Source organism: Lissotriton vulgaris, unplaced genomic scaffold (genome assembly GCF_964263255.1).
Source record: "Lissotriton vulgaris unplaced genomic scaffold, aLisVul1.2 SCAFFOLD_1266, whole genome shotgun sequence".
Taxonomy (NCBI): domain Eukaryota; kingdom Metazoa; phylum Chordata; class Amphibia; order Caudata; family Salamandridae; genus Lissotriton; species Lissotriton vulgaris.
Genome location: NW_028249470.1, coordinates 9,242 through 29,552, shown reverse-complemented (window position 1 = coordinate 29,552; position 20,311 = coordinate 9,242). Strand labels below are relative to the sequence as shown.

The following is a 20,311-nucleotide window of genomic DNA, read 5'->3' as shown; positions in this document are numbered from 1 at the left end:
TGCATAAAATCTCTTAATGGTGCAATCCTCCCCTGCTTGTATCACTTCCATAATTGCATTTTTGTTAAACCCTGATGGACCACCTTTCTTATTATATAGAAAACTCATAATTTGTAAATACTTAAAAAATTGTCTTCTATCTAATGCAAATTTAGTTTGTAATTCAGAAAACTGGTAGACTCCCTGCTGCCCCAAGATGTCTCCCACCTTTCTAAGCCCTTTTCTTTCCCATTCACCCAATATAGTCCCAGAAGTAATTTCCTCAGATAGATTCGGATTTCCTTTCAATCTCGTATATGCATTATATCGCCCTAACCCAATTTTTTTTTATAAAAGCTTTCCATACAGTATATGCAGCGATGAGTGTCTTAAAGCGTGTCCTTTTATAATAGCTGGGTTCAGTATACTTCAAGAAAACATTTTCTACTTTTGGCCCTAATAGCAAACCATATATTGCCAATGAGCCTAACTCATTCCCTCCTTCGTATTCTCCCCGCCCACCAGACCCACCATATTTTGTAGAGCTGCTGCCCAATAATAAAACCTTAGATCTGGCAATGCCCACCCTCCCCTCTCGGTAGCGTCATGAACCTAAGTGCTCTCCTGGTTTTTCCCTTTGCCCATATAAACCTATTAATCATATTTTCTATCTTCTTAAATAAACTGTTCTCAAATAATAAAGGAATTGCTCTAAAAAAATGAAGAAACTTTGGCAACACCAGCATTTTTATCACATTAGTCCGCCCCAGAATTGTTAAATGCAGATTATCTATTCTATCTAAATCCTTTCGTACTTTGTTTATTAAAGGGGTTATGTTTGTTTCCACTAATTTATCTAACTCAGCCGATATGCTCACCCCCAGATATGTTCCAGATTTAATTACTCGGCCATCTATACAGGGGGTGTGTTGATTCTTAATAATCTGGGTCTTGGCAGTGTTAAGTTTGTAGCCCGAGATTATTCCAAACTTCAGGGTTTCCGCTTCTACTTGGGGAATAGCCTCCGTTGGATCTGGTGTAATAACTGCAACATCATCGGCATATGCCAATATTTTACAATAGCCAATCCGCGTAGGTAATGGTTTTATTAAAGGGCTCAATTCTATTCTCCGGATTAATGGGTCCATGTACATTGCAAATACCAATGGGGAACAGGGGCAACCCTGTCTTGTACCTCTCATTATCCCAAAGTGGGTAGTGACCCCCGGATTCACCCTCACCGAGGCCACGGGATTTACGTATAGCGCTTGAACTGCTTTAATAAACCCCTTTTTAACTCCTGCTCTTTCCAGTGTATACCACAGATAGTCCCAGGAGACCCGATCAAATGCCTTTTCTGCATCTAATAACATAATTGCTATCGGATCCCCTGAGACTGCTGCGGCGTCAAACAGTGTTATTTATTTTACGGGTATGGTGGGTGGTGCCCCTCCCCGGTATGAAGCCATGTTGATTTTTGCTCACCACCCTGTCTATTATCCTAGCGTATCTTGTCGCCAATGCCTTAGAAATTTTTTTTGTATCCGTATTCATTAGCGTGATAGGCCTATATGATCCAGGCTCTTCTGCTGGTTTCCCTTTTTTTAATATTATAACTATTTCGGCACCTCCCCATGTCTTAGGTATTGAATCGCCGTCTTGTGCCTTCTGCATTGTCCTGAGCATATCTATTTTTAGAACCTCCCAGAATATTTTATAGAACTCTATTGGGATCGTGTCCGGGCCTGCTGCTTTTCCAGATGGGAGATTTGATATAGCATTTTTTATTTCTTCCTCCAAGAAAATCTCCTCTAAGCTATCTGCTTCCTCTCCCGTGAATCTAGCCACCGGAATATCCTGTAAATAGCCCCTGATTTTCCCGGGATCAGTCCTTATCGGCTCCTCATATAACTTTTCATAAAAAGATCTGAAAACTTCCCTTATTTTCTCAGTCTCTGTGTGTATCCTGCCAGAAGAATCCTTAATCTCCCTTACAGTGCCTAGTGCTTCTTGTTGTCTTGTGCGGACTGCTAAAGTTTTTCCCACTGTTTCGCTAAACTCGTGACATTTTTCTCTTTTACTAGTATAAAGTTTTGCAGCCTTTCTAGCAATATCCCCTTCAGCTTCGCCCTTCACTTTTAATAGTTTCAAATACTCATTTTCTACAGGGGTTCCACTCAAAAGACATTCCTCTAGGTCCTCCTCAGCCTTAAGTACTGCCTCGGCTATTTCCACATTTTTCCTTTGTTCCTGTTTTCTCTTATACGAACTAAAACTCAGAGTCTCTCCCCGTACCCCCGACTTGAATGCATCCCAAACCACCCCCACAGAAGTGCTATCTCTATTGTTCTCAAAAAATTCTTTAATCCATAACTTCATGTGCTCCACGTATTTTTCTTCCAATAATAGTGCCCTTTCAAAAGTCCATTGCCTTTGCTGTTTGGTATTTATTGATTTTCTCACTGTGAGAGTTAGGGGGTTGTGATCGCTTAAGATTCGCGGTAGTCTATCTATCCTGGATTCTATTAATATTTCATTTGAAACAAAAAAATAATCCAATCTCACGCATATTTTGTGTGGAGCAGAGTAGTATGTATAGCCCTTATTCCCTGGCATTCTTTTCCCCCAAACATCATATAAAACATTATTAGTCGCTAATTCTTGTAGAGCACGACACACTCGTTTTTTTCTACCACAATATTTGCCAAATGAGCCTAAACCTAGCCCATCAGCACCATTAATATTCAAATCTCCTGCCATTATAATTCTCGGAGCCCAAGTGGCTAATTCCACATCTAGATATTGAAAAATCTCCGGGTCATCCTCGGTTGACCCATATACACTTATCAATGTTGTCCACTCCCCATCAATCCTACATTCAACCATTGCCCATCTTCCCCATTGGTCGTGTGCCTTTTTTCTCAAACAGATGTTTTTATCTCGGGATAATATAGCAACTCCTCTCTTTTTAACATTTTGCTGTGAAGCTACCAAAACCTGAAAACCCAATTGTTTCAAAAAGAAATCTTGTGAACTCATGACATGCGTTTCCTGAATAAAAATGAAATCTACATTTATTTGCCTCAATAACAAAGATACCTTAAGTCTTTTTTGGGCCTCGTTTAGCCCACATACATTCCATGTCACGTACTTCGTTCCCATAAGTGTTTCTTTGTATATCTATTGTGTACCCAGCTATACTTGTATTCATACTCATACTCATGCTTTATCACTCTATGTCTTTTTTTTCCCCCCTCATCTTATCAATTGTGCTTATCCTTCTTCTTTTCAACCTCATACCTCTTATCTGATATCTTATTTTATCTCCTTTTCCTCTCACTCCTGTCCTAGCTTTCATCAACAACTCTGTCTTTTTCTGCCTTTTCTGCCTTTTTTGCCTTGTCGTGCCCTGTCCCTCCCCACCCTCCCCCTCCCCTGGACCCCATCCCTCCCACCCCCCCTCCCTACTGGCAAAGAGGTCAAAATTGACCTCTGTCTGACAGCCGATTCTCCCCAGAGGACCTCTCCGCTCCCACCCTCCCGAAGTATCGTTTTGTACAATCTGTATCATTAGTGCTATTTGCCCATACTGCTCCACCCTTGATATTTTATTTTCTTCTCATTACGTTTCATTTTTTCTTTTTTTGTGTCACATACTCGGTTTGTCTTATAGCTAACGCTCTCTCATTTTGTGTCTTCCCATCTCTTTGTACTTTCACTTCTTTTAAGTAGTTCATGTACTCCTGCGCTACTATTTCTGAAAAGAAAACCCTGAATTGACCGTTGTGGCCAACTTTGAGACGGCAAGGAAACATTAGATATACTTCACATCCCAGATTCTGAAAGGGCGTTATTAGTTGCCTCATTCGCCACCTTCTCTCCTCAGTCGTGTGGCAAAAATCTGGGCGGGTAAAAAATTTTATGTCCTTATACGAGCGCTTAGTCATAGGTTTTGCTTTTTTGATTATTTCCTCTCTCAACAAGAAATTCCCGATATATACTAAAATAGCCCTTGCTTTCGGATTTGTGGTTTTCTTTTGCGTTAAGGGAAACCTATGTGCGCGCTGCACCTCTTTGTCCCAATCCCATTTATCAAGCTCTGGAAATGCCCCCTTCAACAATTCCACAACAAAAGCCCGTGCGTCCGACCCTTCCTTCTCTTCATCAACGCCCAGTATTCTTATATTATTACGTCTCTGTCTGTTTTCAAAGTCTTCAAGTTTCCACAAGACATCAGATGATGTTTTTTCTTGTTCATCCCTGAACTCCTGTAACTTTACCATTTCATCCTCAACTTTGCCTGTCCTCTCCTCAACTACCGCCAATCGCTCAGCCATTTCTGTATACAATTTTTCAACCTTGCGGAGCGACCCTTGTATTTTTTTGTTCGCCTGCTCAGCTCTTTGACTCTCTTGGCGGGCCTCTCCCTGGATCTGCTTTAAAGTTGAGAACAAGAGTTCAAAGTTTGCAGCGTTGCTATTTTCCTGTGTCTGTGGGCATATCCGCGCCTGGTTTTGCGATTTATTTGGTTGCTCAGAGCCTCCGACTGCGCCCTCTTGATACATCTGTGAAGTGGCTGCATAGTCCCAATCCAGTTTTTTCGCCACCCCAGATTGTATTACACTCCCTCTTTTCTTTGTTCTTCTACAGGTCCTTCCCTTAGCTCCCTTTTTTCTGCTTAACTTGAAAACTAAATTTCGTTTTAATATAGTATTATGTTCAGGGTTTGGCTCAGTCTCTAGTTCTGATATATCTGTCTGGGAGGTCTCTGAATCACTTTCCGTAGTAGTTGTTGGTGTATCTACCTTATCGGAGGATAAATTATGATTGGAAGTCGTCTCTTCCGGCTCCTCAGAGTCAATTTCTTCCTTATCATCATCGTTACCAGTGAAGAAACAATCATCACTAGGTGAACCAGTAGCTGCTGGGAGGGAATCAACGTTTCTATCAACATGTTGCTTATCTGCCCCCCTGTTAATTCCTTGGGAGCCATCCAGTATATCCTCTGAAAACATGCTAGTGGCATTATCATTATTAATTCCATCTTTTTTTTTTGTGCGCAGGAATGCCTGAGGGGTTTTCTTTAGGTGAAGCAGAGTCAATCATAGATGTTGTTCCCTTATTGCTATCAAGCTGTACAGAAATCTCAAACAATTCAGGAGTGCTCTCAGTTGAGTAGGATCCCCCCTCTTGCTCCTTACCTAGTTCAGCTAGCGGGAGAAATACGGGCTCTGCTGCCTCTCCAGTGTCTGTTTTACCATTTGCGTCAGTTTCCCCCGTTTCACCCGTTCCCCCGCTAACAGAGGTCTGGTACTCTATAATCGCGCCCGGCTGCGTGATCACATTTTCCAAGCTTGGGTAGGTTCTTCCCATATGCCCTTCCTTGGGCATTGCTGGCAACTCACTCTGCTCGGCATTTTTAATTAAGCTATTTTCATTTGTCCCTCGCTGTGCACTTTGAATGCTCCCCGGTGCTTCGTCCCGTTCTTCCGCCTGACTCCGGGCGGCTGCTCATTCAGAGAGCTCCGTGCTCCTTCCTTCAATAGCATCTTCCGCTGACTTCATCCCGGCCTCTGAATGGTCAGGTTCTTCTATAAGCCTTGCGCCAGGGAGCTGCTCTGTAATCTCGTTCAGTCCGTCACCGCCACTCAAGCTGCTGACATCAGGTATGTCAGGGGTGCCCTCGGTTCTCAGCCCTGGAAAGGACTGAAACAATGTCTGCTGTCGAAGGGAGGCTTCCTTTGATGTTTCGAAGCCTGCTTCTATATTCCTGGTAAAGCCTTTTTTTGTTGTTTCTTTCTTTTTCTTTTTCTCTGTGTCTTTACCCTGTTTTCTTCTCTCTGCTACTGATATTCTCAATTCCTCGCGTCCTTTAGCAGCCTCCCTTCTTAGCTGGGCTCTGTGTCTTGTCTTCACTCTCAGCTTCGCCGATGGGTTCTCGGTCTCCCTAGTCAATGGATCCTCTTCCTCTGACCTGACCATATCCTTAGCTGCTCTTGTTGTTTTTGAGGCCATATACTGCCTTCTTACTTGCCACGTATCTTGGACTCGTTGTAGAGCTTCTTCTATCGATGTTCCAAGTAACTGCCACAGACTCCGGGGTTCTTTCTCCAAATTGGCGAGTGCTTGTAATGCGGACCACTTTGCAAACTTAGCCCAGGTCGTTAAAGTCTTAATCATGCTCCCGCAATATCAAATGTCGAATTTCTGTTTGCTTTCTCTTCTTAACAATGCCGGTCGCTCCCTTCTTTTCCCTGTTCTCCACAAACGCTGGGTGTTGCAGTTTATTTCCAAAATTCACTTCATTCTCCGAAGTTTCAGCATTCACCTCGGGAGAGTGGACAGGAGCTGCTACCTCCTACGGTCCGTCGGCGGCCATCTTGCCTATCCTGCCACAAATTAAAGTTTCCAAAGGTAGTGTAACTCGTGTTTATAGCACAAGCCTAGAGAATGATTCATGCATCGATTTCCATCAGTAGTTGTGAGTTCTCCTTGTAAACTCAGTAGGTGAACTCACACCAATTCACAGAAAAATGTTAGTGAAGCAGCCCATGCATATTACTGGGAGTAGTACGGTTGTCTAGATGTTGAGTTTTCCAGGGGCAGTTTCTCCATTAGGGTTCAGAGGCTGCGCCCCTCTGAAATTCCTCCACATTTACAGAACACCATGTTAAGTTGATCGATTTATTTAGAGACTGATCGTATCTTTGAATAAATCGATGTACCTAAGTCTGGGCTCTGTTGCTAGGCGTGGGCGGAAAATCCGTTCCGCTCGCGGATTTTGCGGATTTTCGGGAAATCCGCAATCCGCGAGATTTGCGAATTTCCCGCAAAATCCGCAAATCCGCGAGCAGCGGATTTTGCTCGCACTGCTCGCACTGTTCGCGTGAGTTCGCGCCCCGCGAATAAGTGCAAAATTGCAGAAATACGATCTTAGCAAAACTGAAAGTAACTACTTACCAGGTTCAAAAGTTCAGGCTCATCATTAGTAGCCATTTCCTGGAGTGCTTCCTGAGGGGCCCCTCCAGAGTTCAGTTGCCAGTTGAAACTAGTATGTGACCCTGCTCTGAACCTCAGAATAGTTACACATATGCCACAAAGGTCCTGAATTACAGCTAAGGGAGACAAGCAGGAGCCAGGCTGGAAGTTAAAATCCATTAATCAGCCCCTAATTCATTATTGTCAGTTGGGGCAGGGCAGGTGTTGTAACTAATTTTGCAACAATGAAAGCACTTAGCAAGTGCAAAAGATCACTAATCAGGGCGCACTAAGGAAGCAGGTGCCAGCTAAAAAAATATTCTGTGACACATGAATCAGCCCCAAATTAATTCAGGTCACTTGAGGCAGGGAAGGTGTGCTTTGCTTTGCCGAAAATAATGTACACTGGACAACCAGAGGGTGTGGTGATGAAACAGAGGGTGGCATGGGTGGGCCAGAGGGTGGCATGAGTAGTCAGAGAGTGGCAGTGGTGACAGAGAGTGGCAGTGATGAAGAAGAGTGTCCCAAACAGGCTGGACACGTAGAAACAACAAGTTCGCGAAACTTGCGACCCGACAGGTAAGTTCGCAATTTGCGAAAGTGTACAAAACCCTCGCGAACTGGCAGAAACACGGGCGAACACACAAAAAAAAAAAATCCGCAAATTCGCGGGAATTCGCGGATTTTGCGGATTGCGAATCCGCAAATCCGCAAAATTCGCGAACGCGAGATCCGCAAAATTCGCTCATGCTTATCTGTTGCAGGCTGCCTCTCCGCCTCACTCTGAAGCAGAAGATGGAAGCCAGGCACTAAATTAACTTTGTAAACTGAGATGCCCGACACAAGGCTTTCTGTTTTTAAGCCTTCATTGCCATTGTGGTCTATGGTTGTATACACTCTGTAGGCCAGTGATGCAATTAGAATGATGGTTTAGGGCATCGGAGACTTTACCCCTACGTGATTTCAGACGTCCATCATTCAAAGGCATAGATCCCACCCTTTCGTCATACGTGAGAGTGGATCAAAGCACGCCTGATCTGGTGCCTTGCTCTCGGTAACGGTAAGTGTTTGCATGCTAATGTAGTGTTATGTATATTGTGCTGAGAACCCTCATCATGCTAACCTTCCCCACTGTGTTCAAAGAAGGGGATTGGCCCAGCACAATTGGGGAAGGAAGGTAGGGCCGATTATTGCTAGAGAAAAAGAATGTACCTTCACAACCACTTTGTTTGAAGAATTATTTTAAACAGAAATAAACGCAGATCAATACGTTTATCCTAGCCTTTGATTTTGGCTACTTCGTTTTTAATTATTCAACATTTTTATAAACAGAAGGACATGTAATCAACTCAACAGAGAATCCATTTTAGTGATGTCCTACTAACAATACACATAACGACTGAAAACATCACAAATCAATTGTACATACTGAAAAAAATATAAACAAAGTTCACAAATCTTATCTACAACAACAACAACTATGACATATAGAGATCAAATCATATAAGTGGTGAAAACAGTTGGAAAATAGTGAAATCGTTCTTGCATATTTAAACAATTCATGAATGAAAAAAATGCAACTGTGCGAAATACAATTACAAATTTATGCAAGGATTCCTATCGTTCAAGATGCAGATTCAAACTATACTTAATATAGTGGCCGACGCGTTTCAAGTCTCGGTTTTTAGAATTGCCGGACTCTCATCAGGGCTGGATGAGTCTTTTGAAGGTAAACCAACTGTTTGTAAAAAAACAAAAAAAACTGATTGAAACTACTCTTCCCAAAACGTCTCTATAACAAAGCAATCATTTACACTTAAAAATATGCTCCATACCTGGTCTGTGACCAGCGGGAAAATAAGCGCCTTCTGTTGTAAGTTTATGCAGTGTTCGCCTGAAATTGACAAGGTAACAGAGGCTAAGTCGAGTATGAGACATTTTAATAGCCCAACACGGGTTTAGTAAAAAAACGGGGGGGGTTGTTTTACCTAATGTGGGCTCACAAAGGGCATACCGTCTCCAATCTTCCAGTGCACTAAGGAACAACGTGGCGTTTTTACACATCAATTCTGGTGGAAAGAATTCAAAGCCTGGCGTTAGACATTTAATTCGTCTTATGAGGAACGCGTGAAGCGCTCATCAGAACAGCACTTACGTGAATGATTGTTCAATTCATGTAGAATTGCCACGAATTAGGGGTGTGCGGGTCAGCGCCGATTTTTAGTTTCTAAAAGTGGAAAGGAAACGGAGTTTGAGAAAAAAACTCAAATACCCGAGTCAGATAGAAACAAGACTCGTCAGCGTGTCCAGGATTTAGTTAAACGGCGGGACGCGCTTACCTTCGAGGTATTGTTGAATCTCTGCAATGAGTGTCTCCTACACAATCAAAGAGGGGACAGACCTCCATGCTGCCGTCTCCATTACTAGTTAGCAACTACGGACTGGAGTCACGTGACATGGGCGGAGCAAGGCCCCCTAGTCATGAAGGTGCACTCTGGGATATGTAGTCCATAAGTCCTAAGGGCATGATTAATTATCACAAAAATTCATAGCCGGTGGTCAAAAAATTGACCCATGCTGGAAATACATAGTAATCAAAAACGGGGGTCCAATCAGCCGATTATGCCCTATTAAGCTCACTCATGCAGTTCAGTCCTTTGTTTATGCTATCAAACTTCATGATTAAATACGCCTCCTTGCGCAGTAAGGCACTGTCAACGCACACAGATCCATGTTTTGAGTCAATTGTTGCCAGAACAGTCCACTTAAACTGATTCTCATTGTGATTTAGGCTCAGGAAGTGTTCAACCATTGGTGCTGATTGGACCCTTTTCCTGATTCTTGATCCATGTTGGGTTATTCTGATGTTGATTTGTTGGCTCGTTTTGCCGATGTAAACCTTGTCACATGGGCAAAGCACTGCATAAACCACATTTTTCGTTTTACAATTAGTAAAGTTTGTGTGTTTCCATGAAATTCCATTATGGTCAAAAACCTCACCCTCCAGTGTTGTCGGGCAGGCAACACAATTCCCACATCGGTGATGTCCCACAATAGGTGGCAAGTTCCATTGTGTTGTCAAGTTGCTTCTAGGTTTCGGGATGTAGCTGTCAGCACGTATCAGTTGCTGACCAATACTGAGGTTTTTCTTCATTGCGAAGATAGGCTTGGGCATAGGGCAGTTAAGGTTCTCCAATAAATGCCAATTCTTAAGGACAATTTGTCGAAACTTGTTAGTGTGGGAACCAAATGTGGTCACACAGACAAGTTTGTTAAGGTCTGACTTACTTTTTTTCTCTAACAGAGACTCTCTGGGTGTGAATCTTGCTCTTTTTGTTGAATGTTTTAACAACTTTTTGGGATATCCCCTCCCTTCCATTTCTTTACAGAAAAATTCGGCATGTTTATCAAAGTCCCCAATCTCAGTGCAGTTCCTTCTAATTCTTAGCAGTTGGCCATAGGGCAAGTTTTGTTTTAAGCACTGAGGGTGCGAGCTATTGAAATGCAAAATAGTGTTTCTGTCTGTCTCCTTTTTGTACAGTGATGTGACAAGTTGTGCATCTTGACATCTGATTGAGACATCTAGGAATGTCATTTCATGATTACTTGATTGTAATGAAAATTTGATGTCAGTATGACGTGAATTGACCCAGTTGTGGAATAGGTCCAACTCGGTCTGGCTCCCCTGCCACAGGAGCCAGACGTCGTCTATGTACCTCAACCACTGCAATATCTTATCAGAAAAGGGATTATTGTTGAAAATGAATTTCTCCTCGTATTGGGCCATATAAAGTACAGCCATTTCCGGCGCATAAGGACAGCCCATGGCTGTCCCTTTGACCTGTACAAAAAACTCATTTTCGAACTTGAAATAATTCATGCGGAGGGAAATTTCTACCAGAGAGAGTATGAACGATGTAGGCACCCTATGGGGTCTTTCCCTAGAGTCAAGATATACTTCAATCACCTCAAGTGCCTCGTCTTGAGGGATTTGGGTATATAGTGACGTGACATCCATTGTCGCCATTAATTGTGTCTCATTGTTAAACTGTATGCCCTCAACCTTCGTAATAAAGTCAGTTGTGTCCCTGAGATATGATGTGACATGACAGAGAAACGGTTTCAGAAAAAAATCAATATATTTAGATATTGGCTCCAGTGCTGAATCGCAGCCTGAAACTATAGGCCTTCCAGGGGGGTCCAAACTATTTTTATGTATTTTTGGCAAAAAGTACAACACCGGTGTCCTCGGATGTTTTTTATTTAAAAATTCAAATTCTTTGGGGCCAAGAAAGCCTTGTTCAAGAGCTTCTTTAGTCAATTTGTCAATTCTCCCTAAAATCTCATGGACAGGATCTTCTTTAACTGGTCGATACCATTCCAAATTTTTCACATGTGTATCGCCAACGGCCTGATACATGGTGCGGGGCCAGATCACTACAGCCCCGCCCTTGTCGGCTTGTTTGATGATGATTGAATTGTCCGCTTTGAGATTTTTAATAGCAGCTGATTGTCCCTTCGTGATATTATGTTTGACATAACATTTAGCTTTTTCCAGCTTTGTTAAGGATGAGAGGATCGCCTGCTCAAAGGCGTAGACCTGTTTTGGCAAGTTCATGGTTGGAGTAAATTTTGATTTAACTCTTAACCCAGTGATTTCAAGATTTTTAGCCACTTCTGCTCCCGAAAAGTAAGACTTCAATCTAATCTTACGGCAGAGTTCTAGTGCCTCTAGCTTCATCTTGGTGAAATCAGTGCGTTTGTTAGGGACGAATTTCAGACCCAAAGTAAGGACACTCCTCTCGTCCATTGAGAGTTGTTTATCCGAGAGATTGACTATTGTGGATTGCTCTAGTTGTTCTAGTTGTAGAACAACTAGAGCAATCCACAATAGTCAATCTCTCGGATAAACAACTCTCAATGGACGAGAGGAGTGTCCTTACTTTGGGTCTGAAATTCGTCCCTAACAAACGCACTGATTTCACCAAGATGAAGCTAGAGGCACTAGAACTCTGCCGTAAGATTAGATTGAAGTCTTACTTTTCGGGAGCAGAAGTGGCTAAAAATCTTGAAATCACTGGGTTAAGAGTTAAATCAAAATTTACTCCAACCATGAACTTGCCAAAACAGGTCTACGCCTTTGAGCAGGCGATCCTCTCATCCTTAACAAAGCTGGAAAAAGCTAAATGTTATGTCAAACATAATATCACGAAGGGACAATCAGCTGCTATTAAAAATCTCAAAGCGGACAATTCAATCATCATCAAACAAGCCGACAAGGGCGGGGCTGTAGTGATCTGGCCCCGCACCATGTATCAGGCCGTTGGCGATACACATGTGAAAAATTTGGAATGGTATCGACCAGTTAAAGAAGATCCTGTCCATGAGATTTTAGGGAGAATTGACAAATTGACTAAAGAAGCTCTTGAACAAGGCTTTCTTGGCCCCAAAGAATTTGAATTTTTAAATAAAAAACATCCGAGGACACCGGTGTTGTATTTTTTGCCAAAAATACATAAAAATAGTTTGGACCCCCCTGGAAGGCCTATAGTTTCAGGCTGCGATTCAGCACTGGAGCCAATATCTAAATATATTGATTTTTTTCTGAAACCGTTTCTCTGTCATGTCACATCATATCTCAGGGACACAACTGACTTTATTACGAAGGTTGAGGGCATACAGTTTAACAATGAGACACAATTAATGGCGACAATGGATGTCACGTCACTATATACCCAAATCCCTCAAGACGAGGCACTTGAGGTGATTGAAGTATATCTTGACTCTAGGGAAAGACCCCATAGGGTGCCTACATCGTTCATACTCTCTCTGGTAGAAATTTCCCTCCGCATGAATTATTTCAAGTTCGAAAATGAGTTTTTTGTACAGGTCAAAGGGACAGCCATGGGCTGTCCTTATGCGCCGGAAATGGCTGTACTTTATATGGCCCAATACGAGGAGAAATTCATTTTCAACAATAATCCCTTTTCTGATAAGATATTGCAGTGGTTGAGGTACATAGACGACGTCTGGCTCCTGTGGCAGGGGAGCCAGACCGAGTTGGACCTATTCCACAACTGGGTCAATTCACGTCATACTGACATCAAATTTTCATTACAATCAAGTAATCATGAAATGACATTCCTAGATGTCTCAATCAGATGTCAAGATGCACAACTTGTCACATCACTGTACAAAAAGGAGACAGACAGAAACACTATTTTGCATTTCAATAGCTCGCACCCTCAGTGCTTAAAACAAAACTTGCCCTATGGCCAACTGCTAAGAATTAGAAGGAACTGCACTGAGATTGGGGACTTTGATAAACATGCCGAATTTTTCTGTAAAGAAATGGAAGGGAGGGGATATCCCAAAAAGTTGTTAAAACATTCAACAAAAAGAGCAAGATTCACACCCAGAGAGTCTCTGTTAGAGAAAAAAAGTAAGTCAGACCTTAACAAACTTGTCTGTGTGACCACATTTGGTTCCCACACTAACAAGTTTCGACAAATTGTCCTTAAGAATTGGCATTTATTGGAGAACCTTAACTGCCCTATGCCCAAGCCTATCTTCGCAATGAAGAAAAACCTCAGTATTGGTCAGCAACTGATACGTGCTGACAGCTACATCCCGAAACCTAGAAGCAACTTGACAACACAATGGAACTTGCCACCTATTGTGGGACATCACCGATGTGGGAATTGTGTTGCCTGCCCGACAACACTGGAGGGTGAGGTTTTTGACCATAATGGAATTTCATGGAAACACACAAACTTTACTAATTGTAAAACGAAAAATGTGGTTTATGCAGTGCTTTGCCCATGTGACAAGGTTTACATCGGCAAAACGAGCCAACAAATCAACTTCAGAATAACCCAACATCGATCAAGAATCAGGAAAAGGGTCCAATCAGCACCAATGGTTGAACACTTCCTGAGCCTAAATCACAATGAGAATCAGTTTAAGTGGACTGTTCTGGCAACAATTGACTCAAAACATGGATCTGTGTGCGTTGACAGTGCCTTACTGCGCAAGGAGGCGTATTTAATCATGAAGTTTGATAGCATAAACAAAGGACTGAATTGCATGAGTGAGCTTAATAGGGCATAATCGGCTGATTGGACCCCCGTTTTTGATTACTATGTATTTCCAGCATGGGTCAATTTTTTGACCACCGGCTATGAATTTTTGTGATAATTAATCATGCCCTTAGGACTTATGGACTACATATCCCAGAGTGCACCTTCATGACTAGGGGGCCTTGCTCCGCCCATGTCACGTGACTCCAGTCCGTAGTTGCTAACTAGTAATGAAGACGGCAGCATGGAGGTCTGTCCCCTCTTTGATTGTGTAGGAGACACTCATTGCAGAGATTCAACAATACCTCGAAGGTAAGCGCGTCCCGCCGTTTAACTAAATCCTGGACACGCTGACGAGTCTTGTTTCTATCTGACTCGGGTATTTGAGTTTTTTTCTCAAACTCCGTTTCCTTTCCACTTTTAGAAACTAAAAATCGGCGCTGACCCGCACACCCCTAATTCGTGGCAATTCTACATGAATTGAACAATCATTCACGTAAGTGCTGTTCTGATGAGCGCTTCACGCGTTCCTCATAAGACGAATTAAATGTCTAACGCCAGGCTTTGAATTCTTTCCACCAGAATTGATGTGTAAAAACGCCACGTTGTTCCTTAGTGCACTGGAAGATTGGAGACGGTATGCCCTTTGTGAGCCCACATTAGGTAAAACAACCCCCCCCCCGTTTTTTTACTAAACCCGTGTTGGGCTATTAAAATGTCTCATACTCGACTTAGCCTCTGTTACCTTGTCAATTTCAGGCGAACACTGCATAAACTTACAACAGAAGGCGCTTATTTTCCCGCTGGTCACAGACCAGGTATGGAGCATATTTTTAAGTGTAAATGATTGCTTTGTTATAGAGACGTTTTGGGAAGAGTAGTTTCAATTAGTTTTTTTTGTTTTTTTACAAACAGTTGGTTTACCTTCAAAAGACTCATCCAGCCCTGATGAGAGTCCGGCAATTCTAAAAACCGAGACTTGAAACGCGTCGGCCACTATATTAAGTATAGTTTGAATCTGCATCTTGAACGATAGGAATCCTTGCATAAATTTGTAATTGTATTTCGCACAGTTGCATTTTTTTCATTCATGAATTGTTTAAATATGCAAGAACGATTTCACTATTTTCCAACTGTTTTCACCACTTATATGATTTGATCTCTATATGTCATAGTTGTTGTTGTTGTAGATAAGATTTGTGAACTTTGTTTATATTTTTTTCAGTATGTACAATTGATTTGTGATGTTTTCAGTCGTTATGTGTATTGTTAGTAGGACATCACTAAAATGGATTCTCTGTTGAGTTGATTACATGTCCTTCTGTTTATAAAAATGTTGAATAATTAAAAACTAAGTAGCCAAAATCAAAGGCTAGGATAAACGTATTGATCTGCGTTTATTTCTGTTTAAAATAATTCTTCAAACAAAGTGGTTGTGAAGGTACATTCTTTTTCTCTAGCAACCTTCCCCACTGTGGCATCCCAGGCCCTCGCTGCAGGTTGCTGGCTCTGTTAGAAGTGGAGCTGCTGCATTTGTTCCCCCGCGAAATGGATCCAAATAACGAGCAGGGTTCTTGCACCCTTGCAAAATTGATCTAAGTATCTGAGTCAAGCATGGTGAGAAATATGTGCATATATAGAACAGTTCTCTGATGTATTACATTAAAACTGGTAGTGTCTTCATGCCCCTAAGTTAACACTGATGTCAAAAACATGGCTTGATTTGCCAACAATGAATGAATGTTAAAAACCTTAAGAGAATGCATTTCAGTGATTTAGTTCCTCTCTTATGTGACATGCTTTACTTAATCTTGGATTCCCCAAGAGTTGCTATTTTATCATTTTGTTGTTTATCTGTATTTTAAGCCATGCCAGGTGTTTATATGGGGCTCTGACTTAGCGTGCAGGCGCTAAGGCTCAAGCCAAACTAAGTGCCTATCAGTGGGTTGGCCTCTCTGCAGAGCACACAGAACAATAATTGTGTATTCCATTTACAACTCAAATTCTGAGCATGTGTGTGAGAAGGGTTTACACAGATGTCAAAATATTTGCAAGGCAAAAGTAAGAGAAAGTGCTCAAATTTGAGGAAGTGCAGTGCATGGTTTGGGCAGTGAAGTGACAGAGATGCGACGAAGTGCATTTGGGGAAGAATGAAAAGAGGATGCTGAAGAGGAAGTTGAGGTGGTTTAAGATATGCAGATGGACAACATATGCAGAAAAAAAGAGGATACATATCTAACATAAAGCACACATAAATGAAGGCCAAAACTCCTTCCACAGGCATCAATGATATTTCAGAGTCAGACTCACAGTTTAAAAATTGACATTTTCAATGTTAATAATTTATAACAAATCATTGTTGTTACTCAGTTATCTTAAACAGCTAACACCCTTTGACAAAGCCAATAATACTGACAGTTCTTAGGCGTATGTAAGTTGTTGTGTCATTTATGCGCATAAAATTACTTCTTAGAAAGAAACAAAAAATACTGGTCAGGTGGCACACTATTGGAATCACAGAAATGTATTGGACATGTTCCTTTATAGACAGCTCTCACTTTTTTCATCCCACTTAAAGACCCGCCTGCACATATTTCCATATGACTGGTTGCAGACAGCAGGTGTGGGTGCTTCTAGAAGTCTGGTTAGAGCATACTTTTCCAAAGTTAATGCTGCATAAAGTGCAAGACACTGGGCAAGCATACATTTAAAAGGGCTAAAGTTGTCATACTGTTCAATTTACACATTACAGTAGCCGTTGAACATATTAATGCAGGAAGATATGGGCAGATTTTAATGTGTTTAATATTTCAGGTCTATACATTCCCAATGCTTTATAAGCCTTGCTTTATCGCTACATTTATTTGCTTCAAAATGCACCATTTGCCAATCTTTTTCACTCACCCTGGACCCCAGGTTTGTCAATTGAACTTGTTCATATCACTTGCTGTATAAAAGTCATGCCCTATGTTTACGCCTCACCACTTTCAAATGTCACCAGCCGCCACTGGTTATGAGTTCAAATGATCTTCCTTCTAACCAGTATTTCCATCATCACTAAAGTATAGGATAATGATTGAGTGATCTGCGATGCCCTAAGATCTCAGCCCCACCCCCAAGGACAAAAGCGTCTAATTCCCCTGTCACTTGAAGTGAGGCAGACACCAACATCTACGATGTAAAACCATTTAAGGTTTATTGAAACACAACAGGAATACAATGTATAAGTACAAAGAGCCCAGAAGACACAACCAGTCCCCAACCACTTCTCTAGCTGTCCCATTAGTGAGTTCTCTTTCAGAACACTTGTATGTCACAAGGGAACCTTAAGTATGTCACCAGCCTAACTAAGTAAAGACACATCACATTTAGCTCAACACCACTCATACAACTATACCACAGGACTACTGCTTCCTTCAAGCACAAGTTACTGCTGGTCATGGTCAAGCTGCCAGGGCACAGCTCCCAAGGCAAGTTAGATCCCAGCCATCAGAGGCAAGGTCAGATTTGGGGAATGATGTCTACTTTTAAAAACCATTATGCAGGAGTGTTGAGCGACATCACCATGTTATAGTTCTAGGAAAGGAGAGGTTCTGCTAGAAGTAATGCATCTGTTGTGCTTGAGTGCTACAAACATTATACAAATCCATACATGGGCCATAGTTTATATATCACGTTTTTGGGCCAGGATTATCTTTTGATTACTCTGTGCGCACATTGAGCAGTACAACTTGCACTTATATCACCCCACCTCTGGGTATCACATTCTTCTTTCTGTGGTGTCAATAGCGCGAGAACCTTCTTTTCCCATCAATACAAATGGGAATATTTACTAAGATTTTGCTCAATGGTTCCATTATAAAAGTGAACAGAACAGCCCAAAATGTGTTTTTTTCCAATTTACTTTCTAGAGCAAAACTTATTTTGCGTTGGACATAAGCCTGAAAGTAACACAAAGCAGCCCCTAGCAGTGCTTTGCATTACTTGACAACAAAGGGGCGTTCCATGGGTGGTACATTGCCTATCCCATGCAGCAACCCATGGTTTTTGATGCAACACCTGAACTACTAAAAAGAAAAAGTAGACAGGATTTTGCAGCAAAAACATGCCTTTTTTTTTTTAAATAGGCGCTATCAATGTTGTGCTTTTGTTTCTCCTTTGATTTCACACTTTGCATGTGTGCCACAATGTACAACACAGATACAAAGTAGGAAACGTTTTAAAGTTAGTTGAAGATTAGTATTTAATTCTGGAAGGGTACCCTTTCAGTTCAAAACCTATGCTAGACTCAGGCAGGCACCTTGCACTATGGGGAAAAGGTGTGTGCACCAGTGTTATGGAGAGAGCAGGACAGTACCACATCTCTGTGGGTATGGCGCTGTCCTTCTCTCTCCATGTTCTGCAAAGAGGCATTGGTGGATGCAGCGCTGTGTTGCCTGAGCCTTTAGTAAATATAGCCTATATTCTTCAAAAGTGCTATAGTAGTGCTAATGGGCCACAGGACACACGAAACGTGAGAAGACAAACTGTGCCTAAAACTCCTTATCTACTTGCAGTTATGATCATGTTATCATAATGCACCTTTTTCTCAATAAACAAATATTTCATATGGATGGCTCTCACATTAAAAATTGTTGTTTTTCTTTTTCTTGCTTTCTTTCTGAATTCATAGGAAGAACTTTTATTGTAGCCTTCACTGAAAATTTTGACTCTCCTTCTATCACTCTTGCACTACAGCTGAGCAGTTATGATGAGCCGTGCTTGGTTCAGGTCACAGCCTCCTCTCCACCCTACAATGAGACTGTGCTCCTGGCGAAGGACAGCACAACGGAGGTGGTCCTATCTAAAGAATACATGCTCAGGGCGGGTAGAAAATCAGGAAAGCTAGTGACGGTGAGTTCAGATGCAGATATATCTGTCATTGCATTTAACACCGCTGACTACTCCGCTGATGCTTTCAGCTGCCTCTCCCAACAAGACCTTGGCACAGAGTACTTTGTTGTCACATCCTCAAGTGGGCAAAGAAACCATTTTGCTATTGTCAATGGCCAAGATGTTAAGACTCAGGTCAACATTACAGTGTCCGGCTCCTTAGTCGTTGATAGAATGAGATATCAAGACAAGCAGATGGTCACCATTACCCTGGCTCCACAAGAGGTGATTCTGCTCACTGATCCTAATGACCTGACTGGCACCAGAGTTGTTTCTTCAGCACCTGTGGCTGTTTTCAGTGGCAATAAATGTTACGCATCACCTGTCAGCACTTGTGACACTGTAATCGAACAGCTATATCCTGTGCAAAGTTGGGGGCAACAGTTTGTCGTGTTCCCCCTGATGACTAAAGATACAAAAGACCGTATTATTATCATCGCTGCAAGACCCAACACCACAGTGGATCTTCGTACTGAAGGCACCACTCTACAGTACCACCTTCAGCCTGGATCTCAGGTCAGACTGGACTTACAAACTGGGATGCTTGTGAATGCAACCGAGCCAATCATGGTCGGATATCTCTTTCAGGGGGGAAACAGTCCATTAGTATCCGCATTTGATCCTTTCATAACAACCGTTCCACCCAACAGCTTCTCCAGGAGATACTACAAGTTTGTTACCCAAGAATCCTATTACAACTACCTATTTATCGTGTCTCGCTCATCCTCCTCGTCATCTGATTTTCTGCTCGACCACAGACCACTGAGTGATAATGAACTGACCGTGCAGCACCTGGAAGGATTCACTGGTTGGGAAGTGAATTTGGGAAATATCAGTGGACAACATGAAATTTCTCATCAGTCGGAGACATTTGGAATTTACGTATATGGAGTTGAATATGTTGTATCTTATGGATATTCACTTGGCCAAGCAAACTCGCTTTCAGGTATTGAACTATTTTATTTTTAAATTGTCAATTCTTTTAATTTCTGATGAAGTTTGATCTGTGAAAATATTGTGTTTGAATGCATGTATGTATTGACATTTGTTAAGCACAGAGCAATCGAGGAACCAAAAGAGTGCTGAACTTAGGTCAGAGCCCACAACATGATTCAGAATGTTGTACAAGAGGAAGAATGTCGCGGGAGGTGATGCCATCATTTTAAGATGTAGTGTTCTTTGAGACACATCTTCGTGTTCTTTATGTAGGAGGGTTGAGCTATTTTTCTAGTCCAGATCCTGAGGACATAGAAGGGGACGGCTTGTCATTTGTTTTTCTTATTTTACAGTATTTTACTTCTAAGTGAAGATGTCTTGTCTTCTGCCTGTCAGGTATTGATCTT

At 41.9% G+C, this 20,311-nt stretch overlaps 1 protein-coding gene across 1 annotated transcript in view; it reads left to right on the top strand.

Annotated features, from left to right (window-relative positions):
• Window positions 1-20,048, top strand: part of LOC147663563 (IgGFc-binding protein-like) — a 38,915-nt gene extending 18,867 nt beyond the window's left edge. The window contains exon 3 of the mRNA XM_086950356.1: window positions 18,709-20,048. Within this exon, the coding sequence (XP_086806482.1) occupies window positions 18,709-19,937 (1,229 nt within the window). The 3' untranslated portion in view covers window positions 19,938-20,048. The remainder of the gene's footprint in view (window positions 1-18,708) is intronic.
• The last annotated feature ends 263 nt before the right edge of the window (window positions 20,049-20,311 follow it).